At 50.0% G+C, this 15924-nt stretch overlaps 7 protein-coding genes across 7 annotated transcripts; 2 read left to right on the top strand and 5 right to left on the bottom strand.

The window, feature by feature from the left end:
* Positions 1-772: 772 nt before the first annotated feature.
* CGCS363_v012813 (Secondary metabolism regulator LAE1) lies at positions 773-1992 on the bottom strand (the record flags this gene model as incomplete). Its single annotated transcript, XM_036644662.1, has 3 exons — positions 773-1238; positions 1307-1511; positions 1563-1992. The coding sequence occupies 3 exons, from the start codon at positions 1990-1992 to the stop codon at positions 773-775; spliced, it is 1101 nt and encodes a 366-aa protein (XP_036490014.1).
* A 728-nt stretch (positions 1993-2720) lies between these two features.
* On the top strand, positions 2721-3671 carry CGCS363_v012812 (uncharacterized protein; the record flags this gene model as incomplete). The annotated part of the gene is made up of 1 exon (XM_036644661.1): positions 2721-3671. One exon carries the CDS (start codon positions 2721-2723, stop codon positions 3669-3671), a length of 951 nt encoding a protein of 316 aa, XP_036490013.1.
* A 132-nt stretch (positions 3672-3803) lies between these two features.
* Positions 3804-4415, bottom strand: CGCS363_v012811 (uncharacterized protein; the record flags this gene model as incomplete). The annotated part of the gene is made up of 1 exon (XM_036644660.1): positions 3804-4415. One exon carries the CDS (start codon positions 4413-4415, stop codon positions 3804-3806), a length of 612 nt encoding a protein of 203 aa, XP_036490016.1.
* A 1449-nt stretch (positions 4416-5864) lies between these two features.
* CGCS363_v012810 (NAD-dependent protein deacylase) lies at positions 5865-6923 on the bottom strand (the record flags this gene model as incomplete). The annotated part of the gene is made up of 1 exon (XM_036644659.1): positions 5865-6923. One exon carries the CDS (start codon positions 6921-6923, stop codon positions 5865-5867), a length of 1059 nt encoding a protein of 352 aa, XP_036490015.1.
* Positions 6924-7566: 643 nt separating this feature from the next.
* On the top strand, positions 7567-9300 carry pdcA-0 (Pyruvate decarboxylase; the record flags this gene model as incomplete). Its single annotated transcript, XM_036644658.1, has 1 exon — positions 7567-9300. One exon carries the CDS (start codon positions 7567-7569, stop codon positions 9298-9300), a length of 1734 nt encoding a protein of 577 aa, XP_036489419.1.
* Positions 9301-9388: 88 nt separating this feature from the next.
* Positions 9389-10116, bottom strand: CGCS363_v012808 (uncharacterized protein; the record flags this gene model as incomplete). The annotated part of the gene is made up of 3 exons (XM_036644657.1): positions 9389-9564; positions 9624-9663; positions 10021-10116. 3 exons carry the CDS (start codon positions 10114-10116, stop codon positions 9389-9391), a joined length of 312 nt encoding a protein of 103 aa, XP_036489149.1.
* Positions 10117-12680: 2564 nt separating this feature from the next.
* On the bottom strand, positions 12681-14784 carry bznB (Benzaldehyde lyase; the record flags this gene model as incomplete). Its single annotated transcript, XM_036644656.1, has 5 exons — positions 12681-12824; positions 12873-13294; positions 13350-13707; positions 13760-14628; positions 14676-14784. The coding sequence occupies 5 exons, from the start codon at positions 14782-14784 to the stop codon at positions 12681-12683; spliced, it is 1902 nt and encodes a 633-aa protein (XP_036489424.1).
* Positions 14785-15924: the final 1140 nt, after the last annotated feature.

Here is a 15924-nt window from a genome sequence, read left to right as displayed (position 1 = left end):
GCTCCAGTACTTTGTGTGACTGTGAAACGTTCTTGACGCCACTCAGCTCTCCCGCGGTGGCAATCACCCAACCGAGTGCCTGATCGGTCTTGATCTTGTACCGACGATAAGAAGATGACAGCTCAGCGTGGGCCATTGTACGTGTGCAGCCTTGATGGCCAGGATCTTGGCTGCACGAAAGATGTTTCTCGGCAAAATTGGGGGTGGAAGAGCTGCTCGAGACACAACGTCTTCTAGAAAGATAGAAAAATCTTTGAGCAGCGAGGAGGAGCGGTGAAATGAAAGAACAGATTTTGTCGTCGGACGTTCTGCGCTTGATCCGTTTGTCGACGGGATACCGCAGATTACAATTGGGGCCATGGCCCTTGGCTCCGTCGTCTGCTGCATCTACCCGTAGATAATAGTGAAGATTGTCAGACGACGGTCTCTGAAAATACTTTGCGTAGAGGTCACCCAGAAAAGTATGTTCATGGGTCGCAAACCGTGGATACGGTCTTCAAGAACAACGAAGATCGGCAAGAACTTTTGGGATTGCGATTTTGCCTTCTTCGACATCAAAGCCTTCGGTTTCATCATTGTACAACAAATATAGCTGAGAAGATTCATCTGGCTTGAAATGCAAAAACCCCTCTATCAACATTGGCGCAATCATTTAGGAAAGGGTGACAAACAGACTTGTTTCGACTCCAAGTCCTCCTTATTGATAAAGAGCCCCCCGTGTTGAAACTCATCCTTCAAGGGAACACTCAATTAATCAAAACTCATCAAGTCGTCACTCTTTTGCCAGCGGCTTTTGTGCCGAGTAAGAGTGATAGAAGATATAGGGATGGATGCTGTCATCCAACATCTCCTTACGACATTGGACAAGAAAAACCTCTACTTCCACTGGATTCCACCCCAATCCTCTGGTAAAAGGCCCAATGGTGTTACCATGCAACCCGTCATAGATGACTGCGCGGGCATAAGATCCGATGGACTTCAAGCGAGAGTCCTTTGGCCAAGTGCCGACAGGAACCTTCTTGGTGTCGTGGACCAGATTCTGGAAGCCAGCAGCCTTGATCCGGCCCTCGTGGCTTTTTCCTGCCCTCAAATCTACACCAAACTGCGCAAGTCCATCTTTGATGAGATCCATCATCTTTGCGGGCGCATACTGTTGTCCCTGTGGCATGGTGCCGTCATCGCACTTGCATTCGGGCACTATGTCTTGAATTTCCAGCCAAGCACCCGGCTTGAGAGCCCTGCATATGTGGGTCAGAATTTGAGGAGAGAAATGTCGAAGACTTGACGATTCATCAATTGGGCTTACCTGTAGGCCTGGCTCAGCAACTTAGGCCAGTCTTTGATAGATGGCGCCATGTGACGGAGATGTATATAGTCGACAGAATCATTTGCATATAGCCATCGTGCCTCAGCATCATCCACAATGAAGCGAACATTTGGAGGCACAAATTGCGGCTGAATTGGGCTCAAATCAATGCCCTCAACATCAGCCTCAGGGTACGTTTCACCCACTGCTAGACGTTAACAATGATGAAGCAGAAAGAGAAAAGCGCATCACTCACTCTCGATAGCCCATATTCCAGTACCTGTACCAATGTCAAGAATTTTCTGAGGGCTATTGATAGGTGCGTTATGTAGTTTACTATCACATAGAGCAACAATCATATGATGTTTCATGTTTTCGCGCTCTTGCTCCGGTTCATCGTTCGGGAAGTGGTATTGACCTTCTTTATACTTATGGTATCGGCGTCTATTTTCGAAATTGAAATCTCTGATGCTGGAAGAAAGCGATGTTGCTGTGCTGGAACCGCGACTGCTGGCGGATTCGTAGCCATCCACAGACGTCGCATCATCAGCCTCGATATGTGGATCTGCTTGGTCAATTGCAGTTGATGGCGCGTTCTCGTCGGTTTGTGAGTGCGTTGTTGCGACATGGTCGCGTTCTGGCGAGGCCCCTTTTGGACTGCCGGGAACCCGGTGCGTTTCCACCATGGTCGAAATCACCACGATCTATTGCTACACCGTGACACAATTGTCTAAGCAGTTTATTACAAGATATGGAGGAAGATCAAGTGGGAGAACAAAGAACGTTGGAGCAGGGACTCAATGGGCTACTTCGGATTGATAACGGATTGAAATTTACGTAGCCCATGTCCCATACCCTGGTTACATGCATCATTTTGGCGATAAGGACCCGTCCATGGAGGAGAAAACATGGCACAAGGTAATGCCGCCTAACGAACCGAGGTGAGTACATGCACATTCCCCTCTTTCCTCTTCATGTTGATTGGTTGGATTTGCACGAGGCCGCGCAATCTAACCCAACAAGGAGAAAACTGGTGTTGGTGATGTTGGTTGTCTACAGTAAAAGAAGCATATCGACCGGGGTGCCAGAGGCTGCGCGTCTGTGTGGTAAGAAATGTGAGCTCACAGCAGCGGGGATGACCATCTTGACCAGGCTATACGCAATCTGCCCGCACTTTTGGCTTTCTGTCAAATCACACATTAAAAGGACACATGTGGTATCTGTTGGTGGTCGCTTAAACCGAATATTGCCGTCGAAATGTAGTTGTAACATCATGTGACGCTCGTCTTTCTCTTTGCATCAGCAAATCCCGACCGATGCAAGGAAATCTATGTGAGTCAACTTTGCGGCACTTGAACGTTTCCTGCGACAGTACTAAGCTTACTGTATGAGGTAATAGACATCGACCGACGACATGCAAACCTTCAAACTTGACCTTCCTGGCAATACGTCCATTTCTGGTCGTCACAACATCCCACCGCGAGGCCCCGGGCCCTCACGACCCAAATTCTGTCCCCTGATTGTTGGCCTTCATGGGGGATGCTATTGCAGCGCATACTTCGACGTCAACGAGTACAGCGCCAGACATATGAGCTCAGCTACTGGAGTCCCATTTGTTGCGATTGACAGACCGGGATACGAACAGACAACCGCGGTCGGCAACATTCCCGAGACCTCATCTTTCCAAGAAGAATGGGGCAAGCTTCTCCATCAGCAGTTCCTACCGGCAATTTGGAAAGAGTTTGGCGTTGCCAACGATTGTTCTTCAATCGTCCTTCATTGCCATTCCTTGGGCACCCCTGGAGCATGCGTCGCTGCAGCACTCCACGCGAAAGAGACGTCGCCAGCTTATCCCCTCGCCGGCATCAGCATCTCAGGTTTTGGGAACGGCACCAAGAACTTCCGCGATCCTAGTTCTGCGCGCATAGGAGATAATCCACCGGAGTTCTTCACGATACCGAAAGAAGCGAAAGATGCCATCATGTTCGTTCCCGGAGGAGTTGACCCTGCAATGTTAGAGAACACGGCTATTCTCGACCGCCCCATGCCATTCCGCGAGATCGTCGACCTGTACAGCAAGTTCTTGGCGACTTGGAACGAGAGATATGCGGCCGAAATCAAGGTTTCCCTGTCTATTGGCCTCGCCGAGCGTGATGGGCTGTGGTTTGGAACAGAAAAGGACCTTCGAGAGTATGCGGAGGCTTTCAAGGGGAGCAAGAAAGTCGACGCTAGTCTCATACGCGGAGCACCGCACAATCTGGAGCTAAGCTACTGGTCTCAAGGCTGGTATGCTCGTGTTTTCGGGTTTGCAATGGAAGTTGCGACTTCTCACGCCGTTGAAAACGACCAGGCTACGAAGAGCTGAGATATATCTGGATGAAAGACCACCAAGTAGAACTTTGTCAACAAATGAGAGATAATTTGCGCAACTTTCCTTCTAGGTTTCCATTCCCGTATTCGTTTTGCTCATTAAGTTCGTGTTCTCATCTATTTCTCATCATGAATGAATACGCACTCTCCACCACGCCAGCACTCCGAAGCCGATGACGGTGGATAGGGCTGCTCCAAGTAAAAGGCCAGGATGATTCGGTGATAAAGTAGTGGCAATATCTTCCGAGGCCGTCCGACTCTTCGAGATTTCGGTACTCGAAGGAAGATCAATCAAGTCGGGCTCGGTCTCCGCGCCCGGAATTGGGCAGGAGTCCGACTCCGGGACCCAGACTTTGCCAGCCGCACGACAGGCGGCACGCCTTGCGCGGTAATCCTTGACAGTGCCACCATCGTCAGCAAGGGGTCCGGACTGGGGAAGTGGGTTTCCATGCGAATGAGCCCATACCTCCAGACATTCTGTAATATTTCTGACAAGGTTGCTGGCCTTGTGCGGAGCAAGACCCTTGGAGATGAAGAATCCGAAGACGTGATTCGGGTGCATGGAATGCAGCTCAGCGCCGTTCCACAGGCAGACGAAGGAGATGGGTCCATCGACAAGGTCAATTTTGCGGTGCCTTAGGAGCTGGAGGAGCCAGAGGCGCACCCGCTCTGGAGAGGCGTTCTCGCTTGGCACGCTGGCCTTTAACGCCTGCAGCGACTTCGCGTGGGCCACCTCCATCTTGATTCGCTTTTATGTGCGACTTCTTGTACGTTTACTCAGCTATCGTGGCCTTGATTTGGTACTGAGAGCCGTGTTCGTTCACCCTGTGATGATGGGTCGTGGTTGTGTTTCTTTCAGGCCAAAAAAAAGTCGCCAGATGTCGGTGTGCCCAAAGACCCCGCGTCAAGTGGATATTTCGCACCGCAAACGAGAAAGCCCATGGCGGCTGCGGGCGAGGTGCATGAGATGGTCGAGTCGTCGTTCTTCTTATTGGCAGTTGAATATCTCACCGCCAGCCCCCCCTGTTTAGCTCTCCGGGAGACCCCTCCGATTCATCCGGAAGAGGAGCAGGTCCACACCGTACCCATGCAACCCTACAAACAGCCCTGGTCATTTGAATTCAGCTTCACGGGCATTTTGTGCACAAGTTGTATTATAGCTCATGCAAACCGTCTTTGAAACAGGCTTGAATTCACTATGAAGTGATATAGTATATTAAAGTGTACTTTTTAGAAACTCTACTAATATATAAACTACTTTTATAACTACCCCCCTTCTTTTCTCCCTTCCTTTCCCTTTTTACTTTTTTTAGCTTTAATAGTTAGGGAGGATTATAGTAATTACTATAATTACTTTATTTTTATATTCTTTAAATTTATTTAGTTTATTAAATTTATCTTAAACTTTTTCTATTTTTTTATTATATTTAAGCTTTTTATAAAGATTTTTTTACTCTTATCTATAAGTATTAATACTTTTAATATTCTTAGATTTAAAAAAGAACTATATAGTAATTTAGTAAATAAATATTTAGTAATAATATTTATTTTTAGATTTATTTAGGGACTTAATATTAAAGTTTATATTATTAATATTATTTTAAAGCTTTTATTTATACTTTTTTATAAGAATAATAAAGTTAACTTTCTATTTTATTTTCTAGTTTATTAATTTAGTAATAAGTATTTTAATAAGTTTAATTATAATAAGTTAATTTTATTAAGGATAGTTAATAAATAAAAGAAAATTTATATTCTTTTTTTTATATAATTTTATATAATAAGTTATTTATAAACTATTAAAATTATTAATAATATTCTTATAAACTTAGATTAAAGTTTTCCTAGTTATTATAAATAATATAATAATATATAGTAAGTATTTATTAAAGTATAAATAGAATTTTTATAGTGTAGTGTAAACCTCTATAAATTGGATGTGGCTGGGCTTAAAGGGTAGAAGATGAAACAGGCTCGAAGAAATGGAGATTACATACAAATGCTCCCTCATTTGCCAAGCTTCAAAAATCAGCTAGCGATTCTGCCAGCAACATTTTAGGCGCGTTGTGCGTCTCCACTTTGTATGATGATCACTTCACTGTAAAGAATAGCATTTCGACTGGGTTGGAATTCATTGCGGATCGTTGGACGGGCTGGGTAGGCATATGCTGAGATCTTTCCGAATATCCTACGTCTCATTTTCGCCAATAATAGGCTTCAGCAACTCCGGTAGAACGACAGCGGCGTCGCCAACAAATACCCAATCCTGGTTCGGTCGAGTACCCTTTGCATCGTCGGCGTGGATGTTGATGACTGCAACTCTCGCGCCTCTCTTCTTGGCCATCTCGGCATACCCAGCAGCGGGCCAAACGGAACTGGAAGTGCCTATAACAAGACAGAGGTCGATAGGCGCAGGATCGTCAAAGACTGCTTCAGTTTCTTTCACAATTTCGACGGCCAGAGGTTCGCCAAACCATACGACGCCTGGCCTGAGAAGGTTGGTCTTACACTTGGGGCATTGCGGTAGGTCTGCTTTGGTCAGCCCGGACGTCAAGCGGACGTTGGCAACTGGGTTCGCGGTGAGCTGTTCCGGCGGCTTGAGGGCGGTCAAGTCCTGGATGGTTGGTGTTTCCTCTTTGTATTTGTCCCCAAGGATCTGTGCATGTTTCCGAGCGATGCCGGCAAGAAGAACCGGGCTGGCCTTTGGCCTGTTATTGGGGTCGATGTTTCCCATAGCCGCATGCTCGTCCTTGGAGGGGTCAAGTGCCGGGGTAAGAGATGTCTCAAAGTTGTCACGCTCGACATACCCGCACCCGTCCTTGTCGAAGCAAGACAGCGTGAAGAGATTCCCATGCAGTTCTTTCATCTGATCAGCCGGATGCCCGGCAAGCTGACTCAGGTTGTCGACATTTTGGGTGAGAGTGATGAAGCCTGGAAGTCGGCGGGCAAGCTCAGCCAAGGCGTAGTGAGCTGGGTTTGGTTTCGCGCGAAGTGCTTCCTGTCGACGATAGGTGTAGAACTGCCAGACCATGCCCGGATCGTGTCGAAACCCGGCGGGCGATGCGACTTGTGTCATGTCCTGGTTCGTCCATGGTCCGCTGGCTTGTCTGAACGTCGCCAGACCCGAGGCTGCCGAGAGACCTGCACCGACGATGGCGACGATGCGCTTCGATTGTTTGAGTGTTCCATGAAAGTCAGCGACCGCCGCCGGGTCTAAATTGCTCGATGTGGTAGTTGAAGTAGACATGTCGGCTTAGTGTGACTCAAGTTTCGACTCAGAGCACATCAGTGAGAGCAGCATGGAGGGCATTTTATGGTACTGTCTGGTGTTGGTTGCCTAGTCCGAAGGCAACCAGGCGGCCAAGCTCGGCCTAGCCCCATGCTACTGATGGTGCCAACAACATACCTAGGGAGCTACCGACAATTCGAGGGTGAAATCGACGAGGTTTTGTACATCATGCACCGCGTGCGATTGCACCTTCATCTCATATTAATTATTGAACCTCAAAGACAAGTTTCATTATTGTCATCAAGAGGTCTTTGCCCGGGAGAATTCAAACAAAAATGGAAACAAAGGCAAAAAGAAAAGGGGGGAGGGGAAGACTAAAATGACACTCCACGAAGTCCTCCAATTTTATAGCCCGGGAAATCAAGTGATATCGCGAAAGTCGAATACCCGCCCTTCAGACATGGCAATTGGTTCTTCGTCAACAACAAACCCCAAGTGAGCAATGACGTCATTTGATGGAGTTTTGTCTCCTCCAGCCGATGTCGGCATGGGTACCTGGTATTGACCACAATGCTGACAGTTGTCCGATCTTGCCCCTCTCCGCCAGTGAGTTGAAGAGTGCTCCGAAACATTGTCCCCAAATACAGACGAAAGCACCGACATGCCGCTTCTCCAGAGGGTGCCACTCGCACGCTATCTTTTCACGCGGCTTTCCCAACAAAATGTCAAATCCCTGTTTGGCGTCCCGGGGGACTTTACCCTGAGAGCACAAGACTACGTGAAGCCTGCCGGACTGAAGTGGATTGGAAACTGCAACGAGCTCAACGCCGGATACGCCGCCGATGGCTACGCGAGAACGCAGGGTCTTGGCGCCCTGATGACTACGTACGGTGTCGGCGAGTTGTCGGCCCTGAACGCCATCGCGGGCAGTTATGCGGAGCATGTGCCCGTTGTGCATATTGTCGGCACGCCTGCGACGAGATTGCAAAAGAAGATGAGCCACATGGCGGAACTTGAGCAACGATATTTGCACCATACGCTGGCGGACCCAACTAGGTTAGACGTCTTTAGCGAAATTGCTGCAAAGGTCACGACGGCACAGGCGAAGCTCGACGATGCGAACACAGCACCGGAGATGGTGGATTGGGTTCTCGGCGAAGCCAAACGGCACAGTCGACCTGTTTATATCGAGCTTCCTAGCGACCTTGTCGGAGTAGAAGTTGACGGTGCTCGGCTTGGAGACGATCTACAGATTCCCGAAGTTGGCACGAGACACGCTGCGAAGGAACAAGCCAATATCCTCTTGAACCTTCTGATGTCTGCGAAGCAGCCGCTGTTATTAGTGGATCGCGGGATGGGGATGCAAGAGTTTCGAGTGGAGATCAACAACTTCATCCGGGAGTCCGGCATTCCGACGCTCAGTCTGCCTTCCGGGGCCGGCATGGTGGACAACGACATTCCGAATTATTATGGTGTACATTCTGGACCTGTAGGAGCAGTTGACACGCTACCCTACCTGGCGAAGGCCGATGTTGTGCTGGCTTTGGGTCCTATGTTCTCCGACACCCAAACATTGGGCTGGCAGGTTCTTCCGGAGCCAGCGAAAACCATCGTCCTCGGAAAAGACAACGTTGATGGAGTGACCGTCGATACCAGAGCTGTTTTGACCAACATGTGTGGTAGCCTTCGTCAAGAAGGACTAAGAATACCGGGAGCGGAGAACGAAAAGGTACAGCTTCTCGGCGACTGGCGCAAACTGTCAAAGCCCCTAGAAGAACGGGAAGAGAGACCGATCACACAGACAGGACTCTATCAACGGCTCAACAGATACCTCCAGCCCTACGATACACTCATCCTCGGAAATGCAACTCCCATCATCGGCGGCCGTGACATGGTCTTGCCCCATGGTGCGCGTGCAGTATCGTCGGGCATGTGGTTCTCCATCGGCCACATGCTGCCTGCGGCACTGGGCATCAGTCTTGGATATCGCGACAGCGCGAAGCAGGGACAGACCATCTTGATTGACGGAGACGGCAATATACAAATGACGGTGCAAGAGATCAGTACCATAGTCCGCGAACGGCTGGACATTACAATCTTCGTCATACAGAACCAGGGATACGCCTATGAACGACTCATCCACGGCTTGGATGAGCCCTACAACGACCTGGCGCCGTGGCGGTATCTTGACGCGCCTAGGTTCTTCGGGGCGCCGGAGGATTATCCTGTGCAGTGTCATCGGATTGAGACGTGGAGCGAGCTGGATAAACTTCTGGATACGGAGAGTTTCCGTGCCTCAAAGGGATTGAAGCTCGTTGAGCTGGTACTAGGCAAGTATGATGTGCCGGAGAAGTTTAGGCAAGTCTTCAAGAGTGCCGGAGAAAATCTTGGATGATGAAACAAGAAAAAGCCAAAACAGCTTGCTAGGATTCTACAATGAAATATCTTACAGTAGGTCACGTTTTGTCATGATCCGACTCCGACTAAACCACTCTGGCGTTGATCATTTGACCGGGAGTCCTTGGCTTCTCATTGTAAGCCCAAGAGTCCACGCCAGAAGTCCCCCATCGCCTCCACCAGCGGTAGCCATACGACTGGCCCTTTTTCGCTGTCCAGTGATTATTGGGAGCTTTGCGGGTTTTGGGACGACCGTGGAGGCCTGGATACTTGGGATTAGCCATGGTTGCAAGTGCCGACTACCGAAATCAAGGAACTCACATCTTCCTTTGTACTTCTTGGTTGTCTCCCTTTTGGTGAACTTGCTGCAGATGGTGCAGTATTTCAAATCCCCGGCCCATTCCCGAAGCCTTTTGTACAGAGGGCATGTGATGCATTCGCAGTGTGAGCACCATTTTCTATGACAAATTCTATGACCAGGAGGATACCGTGGGCAGTACCACGGTTCTGCGCAAGTCTCTCGGCTGTGCAGGAAGCAATGATGGCGGCGCCGACGGTGCATGTAGGGGTGGTAAGCAACATCGCCAATGGGCTGGCCGCATGCAGCTAGCCGTGGCTGTTCGGTAAGGGATTCGTCGCAGGAAACCAAAGAAGGTTTGGCGGGAATTAATGATCGTGTGAGGTCTCGGAAAAGATGCGATGTCAGAGAAAGACAGACGAGGTCATTTTTCTGGCAGTAGGAGAGAATCTCGTGCAGAATCTCGGGAGGACCCTGGGTGAGGAGACAGAAGGATGGTTGTGATGATGCGCCCATGGCGGTCGTGGGCTGTAGCTGAATCACCGACTACAGGAGACAGTAAATAAGAATGTGTTGATACTTCCAGACTTGGGTGCCATTTTCAACAACATCAGTTCTTGCCGTTTTATAGATTCACGTCTTCGTCGTTCCTCGAAGGAATTCACAAGCGTTTGGGACTTTGGAGAGAGGCGCCAGGCAACACTCACCCATGTCCGGCCAATGGCGCCGTCGGTGCCTGCCGCTAACGATTCGGCCCCACATCCTGCCTAGACCGGCCGCCACCCGGTGCAGTGCGGAAAGATCGCGGTCGCAGAATCATTTCACTCTGAAGGTCGAACAAAATATTCTTACGAGATAAACCGGACGTTGAACTGTCATCAAGCTTGATGCGCACTAGACAGCATCTTGCATATCGTAATGTAGGCATCTGCGTCTTGACCAAGTCGTCAGGGCTACCCTGGGCATATGGCACACCACGTGGAATGGGCTCTTATGCCCAGCACCTCAACGTTGATCACAAAATTCAAAGTCGCGGCATGTCTTGAAGTCGGCCTTTGATAGCCCCCACCACCTGCCAAATATAGCTCCTTCTTCCCGTGCCGCCGAACCAACTCAACTCTCCTCCCTGCAAAGCTCGTCCTTTTGGGGGGATTTAATATCGCCTACCACGACACCCTGTCAACTTTTGACGGCTTTCCTTTCTTTCGATAACTTCGGCAGTTCCAGTATCAAAATCAACACTGGGCGAATGAGCTTGGCTCGTCGACGGCTGGCGTCGTCTTACCTGACCACCTGCTACCTTCCTCATCTGCTCTCGACAAGCTGACACCACCGGAACGTTGAAGTTGTCTCGGTACACATTGAAAACGAAAGCCAAAATATTCGTCCGAGGAAGGAGTGGCTGGGCGACCATTGGTCACGAGGGCTTAATTGGCAGGTAGACCTTGTTGCAAGAGTCACTCATCATCTTTTCTCGTGCCTAGGTATGCTAACAAGGCTGATAGGACATGTCCCAATTGGAGACCGAACTCGATGACGCCTAAACGGAGAACAACACAGCCGTCTTCGCCAGACACTGTTTCACGCGAAACGAAACCCGAGTATCTGTTTTACAAGAGCATGAGAGATGGCATTCCCAGTTTCGACGTCTTGGTCATATCCCAGCGCAACCTTCACAAGAGGTCTGCTATACAACAAGTCAGCATAGGGAATATCGTTCCAAGTAAAACAGAAGGAGTTTACATACACAACTTCGACGGCGTCATACGCGAACTCAGATCGCTTGCTAGAGTCACATTCCGCACCAGGGATCTGGTGATATCCGAGGCAAGAGCTTGCTATGCACCGAAGACGTGTGGTTTCCTCGCATATAAATCTGAGGACGGCGGCTTGCAGATTCTTAAGCTTTGTATAAGTGGTGACAAGCTCAGACCTCATCGCGCCGCTATCGACGACTTTGGGCTATGCTCACGCAAGTGGACCAAACACGTTAAAACCCTTGCGCAACTCCTCGACATTAACATGCGAACCTTCTACGACGGTTATGGGCGCCAGGCTAGGGAGGAAGATAGAGGGAATTGGGCAGCAGCTCATTGCGAAAAGAAGCTCACCGCCTTTGCTGTACACGCATTTCTTCAGCACTACCAGATCCCAAGAGATCAAATCACTCTGCAGACTCTAGCCCAGCTAAAGAACTGCCTCGAACATGAAAGGACACTGCCGCTGGAGTTGGAAGTCCATGTTTCACGAGGGCCTTGCGGTATGCCAGAACGCCCTGGGACCTGTGTCAAGTTTGTCGAGAGACTCGGAAAAGCCTGCGGTATCAGTTTTTGTATCATCTTTTTCGAGGACGGCGAAAATCTTATTGTCGACGAATCTCTACCGCTACAAACACGTTGCAGCACAAAGAGACTCAGAAGCGACAGAATTGCTAGCCCAGCAGATGTGTACAACTCAGAAGAAGAGGATTTTCTGTTGGAATTTCCAGGAAACCTGGCAGGTATCTCGCCTAATGATGTTTGCGACACAATGACGGATGCAAACCAAGAGTCCACCCAAATTAATGACCACGAGGTTATTGACCTCGATTTGGAGACCGTCCCTGTACTCGGCAAGGCCTTAGAAGTGTCACACGAGTCTAGGGGTCCAGAGAAGAGGGCCAGGGCGAGCCAGCAACTTCACGGGGCAAGAGATACCCCTAGAGCCCCCACAGCCAAGAAACAAAGGGGAAATGCCGACCAAAGAGGTCTTGAGGTGCAAATCATCGAGAAATCCACTTCTCCGGTCCAGATGGACGAACTCGGCTGCCGTCGATTCACCTTTTGTTGGCATAGGGGGTTCTGTCTGTGCTCCTCACCCCTGGGATCTCAGCCCAAGGATCCTTCTTCCTGGATGCAAGAGTTGGAGGACCCCTGAGGAGGAAGTAAGCTCGAACGGAGACGATGAGAATTAGCAGCAATAGAGAAGGGTCGCTGGAGGGGGTGGACTCAGGTTCACCTATTTGCAAGTATCGCTCAACATGATGTTGCTATTTCCCAAATCGTAGCTTAAATTTTACAGGAATTCCCTTTTGAACCCAGTCATCCAATCGTTCCGTGACCCTCAACAAAGCTGTCATCAGCCTTGCCATTCGCCGTCTTGGGCGGTCCAGCCTTGTAATACGGTTTAGGCACATTGTCATAGTAAGGGATGACAATGATATTTGGGTCATCACTTTGCCCAACCTGGAACTCAAGTCAGCAAACTATTTTTGACGGAAGGCGGTGACGTACCATGGCCTTGGTGGTCGCTTGATATGGCACATCGGAAACGTTGAGATTGAGCAGTCCTGGACCCTTGGAGCTTGACAGACTACCGACAGTCTGCTTCAGTGACTCCAACGTCTTGGAGCCATCACTCTCAGAGCTGTCATCACGATGGACATCGACTACGGCAGATAGGCAGCCGAAGCCTTGCGCGACGACCTCGTACTTTACCTTAGGGTTCATCGCAATACAAGGCCGCTGCGGGGTCTTGTCACCGTAGATAATCTCCTGTCCTGCCAGAGACATACCCCAGACGGCGTTGTTGACGATGACGGTGAGGATGTTCAAGTCGTACTTGGCGTACGTGTCAAGCTCGCCGATGTGGAAGCCTGCACTGCCGTCGCCCTGCAAGTTGACAACCAAACTGTCTGGAGAAGCCACGGCAGCACCTGTTGCATATTGTCAGCCGGCGTGTAGAACTGAGTTAGGAGCCGAATGACTTACCTAGCGAGTATCCCCAGCCATTCCCAAGGCACCCCAAGTAACCTGTCGTCACCATGGACAGTCGGGGTCTGGCCTCGTTCAGGCACTGAAGAGCCCATCCACCAGCCTCACCGCCATCAACACAGACAATGCTATCTTCTGGCAGCGACTGGAACAACTTCTTCACGGCGTGATATGGATGTAACCTGTTGTTCTCTAGGAGAATCACAGGCTCCTTTTCGTTCGGGGCTGAGGCGACGGCAGAGCTCTTCAGACCCATGGTCTTCTCCACCCAGTCATCTGCTGCTTTGAAGGGAGACTTTGATGCTGTGGCTATCATCGCATCTGCCGCTTGTCCAACGTCTGCGACAATGCCGACCTAAGAAAGTTATGTTAGTCAAGATTCTGGCGAGAAGACGAGGGTCTTGTACGTCAATAGTCCGAGATCGCCCAATCTCCCCGCCGTCCAGGTCGACTTGTACAACACTGGCTTCGCCCTCATTCGGGATGATTCCGCCACTTCTACCATCCATCAAGAAACCCGTTCGGGCTCCCAGCAAGAGAACAAAGTCCGGGACTTGACCGCCGAGGTAGCGTAAGACCGCAAGTTGCGTGGCTGATCCGCCGAACAGAGAATGAGAACGCTTGATGGATGTTGAGTACTTTGGCGAGTGGAATATGGGCGTGTTTGTTGCCTCTGCCAGCTTTGTGACATTTTCAACTGCGCTGGCGGCGCCGGTGGAAACAATTATAACAGGTCGCTTTGCGTTCTTCCATAGCCCAAGTGCCTTTTCAATCGCTTCAGGATGAGGAGCAGGGTTCAACGACAAGCCGGAAAGAAGTCCCCCAGACGAAATGCTCTCGACGGGCGTCGACAGCACGTCAATCGGAATGTCCACCAAGACCGGTCCAGGCGCGCCCGAAGTGGTCGCTCGCCATGCCAGACTGACAATCCGGGGAATCTCGCTGACTTCGGTGATTTGATAACAGAACTTGGTCACTGGCTTCGACAGGGTGACTTGATCATGGAAGCCTTGCAGCGCGTTGGTGTGGGCATCGCGGGGCGGAGCTGAGCTGGTGACGCAGAACACGGGAGACCGGTCGGCAAAGGCGGTACACAGCCCGGGGTAGGCATTGGCAAAGCCCGAGTTGGCAGTGAAGAAGCAAACACCAGGAACGTTGTTGCCTTTGACCTTTGCCCAGCCTTCGGCAGCCTGGACAGCGACGGTCTCATGTCGGACGTCGATGAGCTTGATGTCGGCCTCAACAGCGGCGACAAGGAAGGGGTCGAGATGTCCACCTTCGCACTGTTAGCGCTTCATTCCGAATCGCGAACAATGAGAATACCGTGAAGTCCGAATGCTGTAGTTGCACCAAGGTGCGCGAGAGACTGGGCGAGGAGATCACCGCCACAGGCCGTCTGTCGGGTCTTGGGCTGCTTGAGGGGGAACGCCATTTTATTTTGAGGGTTGGAAGTGAGATACACGAGTTGGTTTTGCGCGAGGCGATATTGGACTTTTGCGGAACCCTCGGGGCAGGTGGTTCTTCAGAGAAAAATGCCCTCTGAAAACGAGGCGGCTCATTCTTGTTTATGTCGTCACATCATCTGATCTTCATTCAATCTAACCGAACTACCGAGCATACCGGCGTTGTGCTGAGACTAACCCCGCATGGAGGGGTTATTGATTTCCGTCGGTATCCCCAAACACAGTGGCAAGGAGGCCCCTCAAAAGTCTGCGTGTTGGTTACATTTGCATGTACGCCAAGGGAATTGTCATCGTGGCGTTCTTCAAAATAAGCCCCATAAAAAGAGGCTGCCATCAGAGCTCAACAACATGTTGTGAGAAAGCTCAACCATGCGAACCCCGAGCGTTCGGTAACAATGTGTTGATTTTGAGTACTGTGAGAAGAACACCAGGACGCTTTTATGCGTGCATGACATTAATCATGAGTATTTACCACACGTTTCTTGCGGCGACATCCGCTCCAGCCAGCGCTGACTTGTTGACCTCCATCTACGACGGTCTTTGAATCTGACCTTCTGAACGCTGGTACTCCACATTCTAATCATGGTGGCAATTGGGAAAACTGAATGAATCTCCCTCTCAATTGTGTATATTTCTAGGCGATTCACGTAGATTTACTACCGACCGAGGTGATCATTCAGTGACCTGGCATCAGAATCCTCATGTCCACGGCGCAACAGCAAACGGAAAGCGGTCATAGAAAGAGGACAAGAGAAGGTTCGTCGCTGCCTGATGTTGCCGAAGTCTCAAAAGACAGGCATCGATACGTCGGCAAAGGCAGGTCTCTGAGTTTGTCATTTAAGGAGCCCAGTTAACATGCCCTGCGTATTTTAAGCAATGTCACTCTCGAAGAGAAGATCCTGCAGAGAAATGCCCGTTTATCAAGTCCTTGAAAACTTGAGAACATACCAGCTTCAGTATTTCACAAAGCAATTCTTGTCCTACTTGGTCCCAGACCATGATCCCAAACATGTTTGCGCTTGTCCAAGTATGCATGGAGCCCCGCTCATCCCAGTGTCCATTTCTTTCATCCCCCTTTTATGACTTCCTGCCTCGTTCACAACTCCACA

The sequence above is a fragment of the Colletotrichum siamense genome, assembly GCF_013390195.1.
Source record: "Colletotrichum siamense strain Cg363 chromosome Unknown KSG_Cg363_contig09, whole genome shotgun sequence".
Lineage (NCBI taxonomy): Eukaryota > Fungi > Ascomycota > Sordariomycetes > Glomerellales > Glomerellaceae > Colletotrichum > Colletotrichum siamense.
The sequence above is the reverse complement of the archived record's forward strand: the minus strand, read 5'-3'. Positions and strand labels throughout refer to the sequence as shown.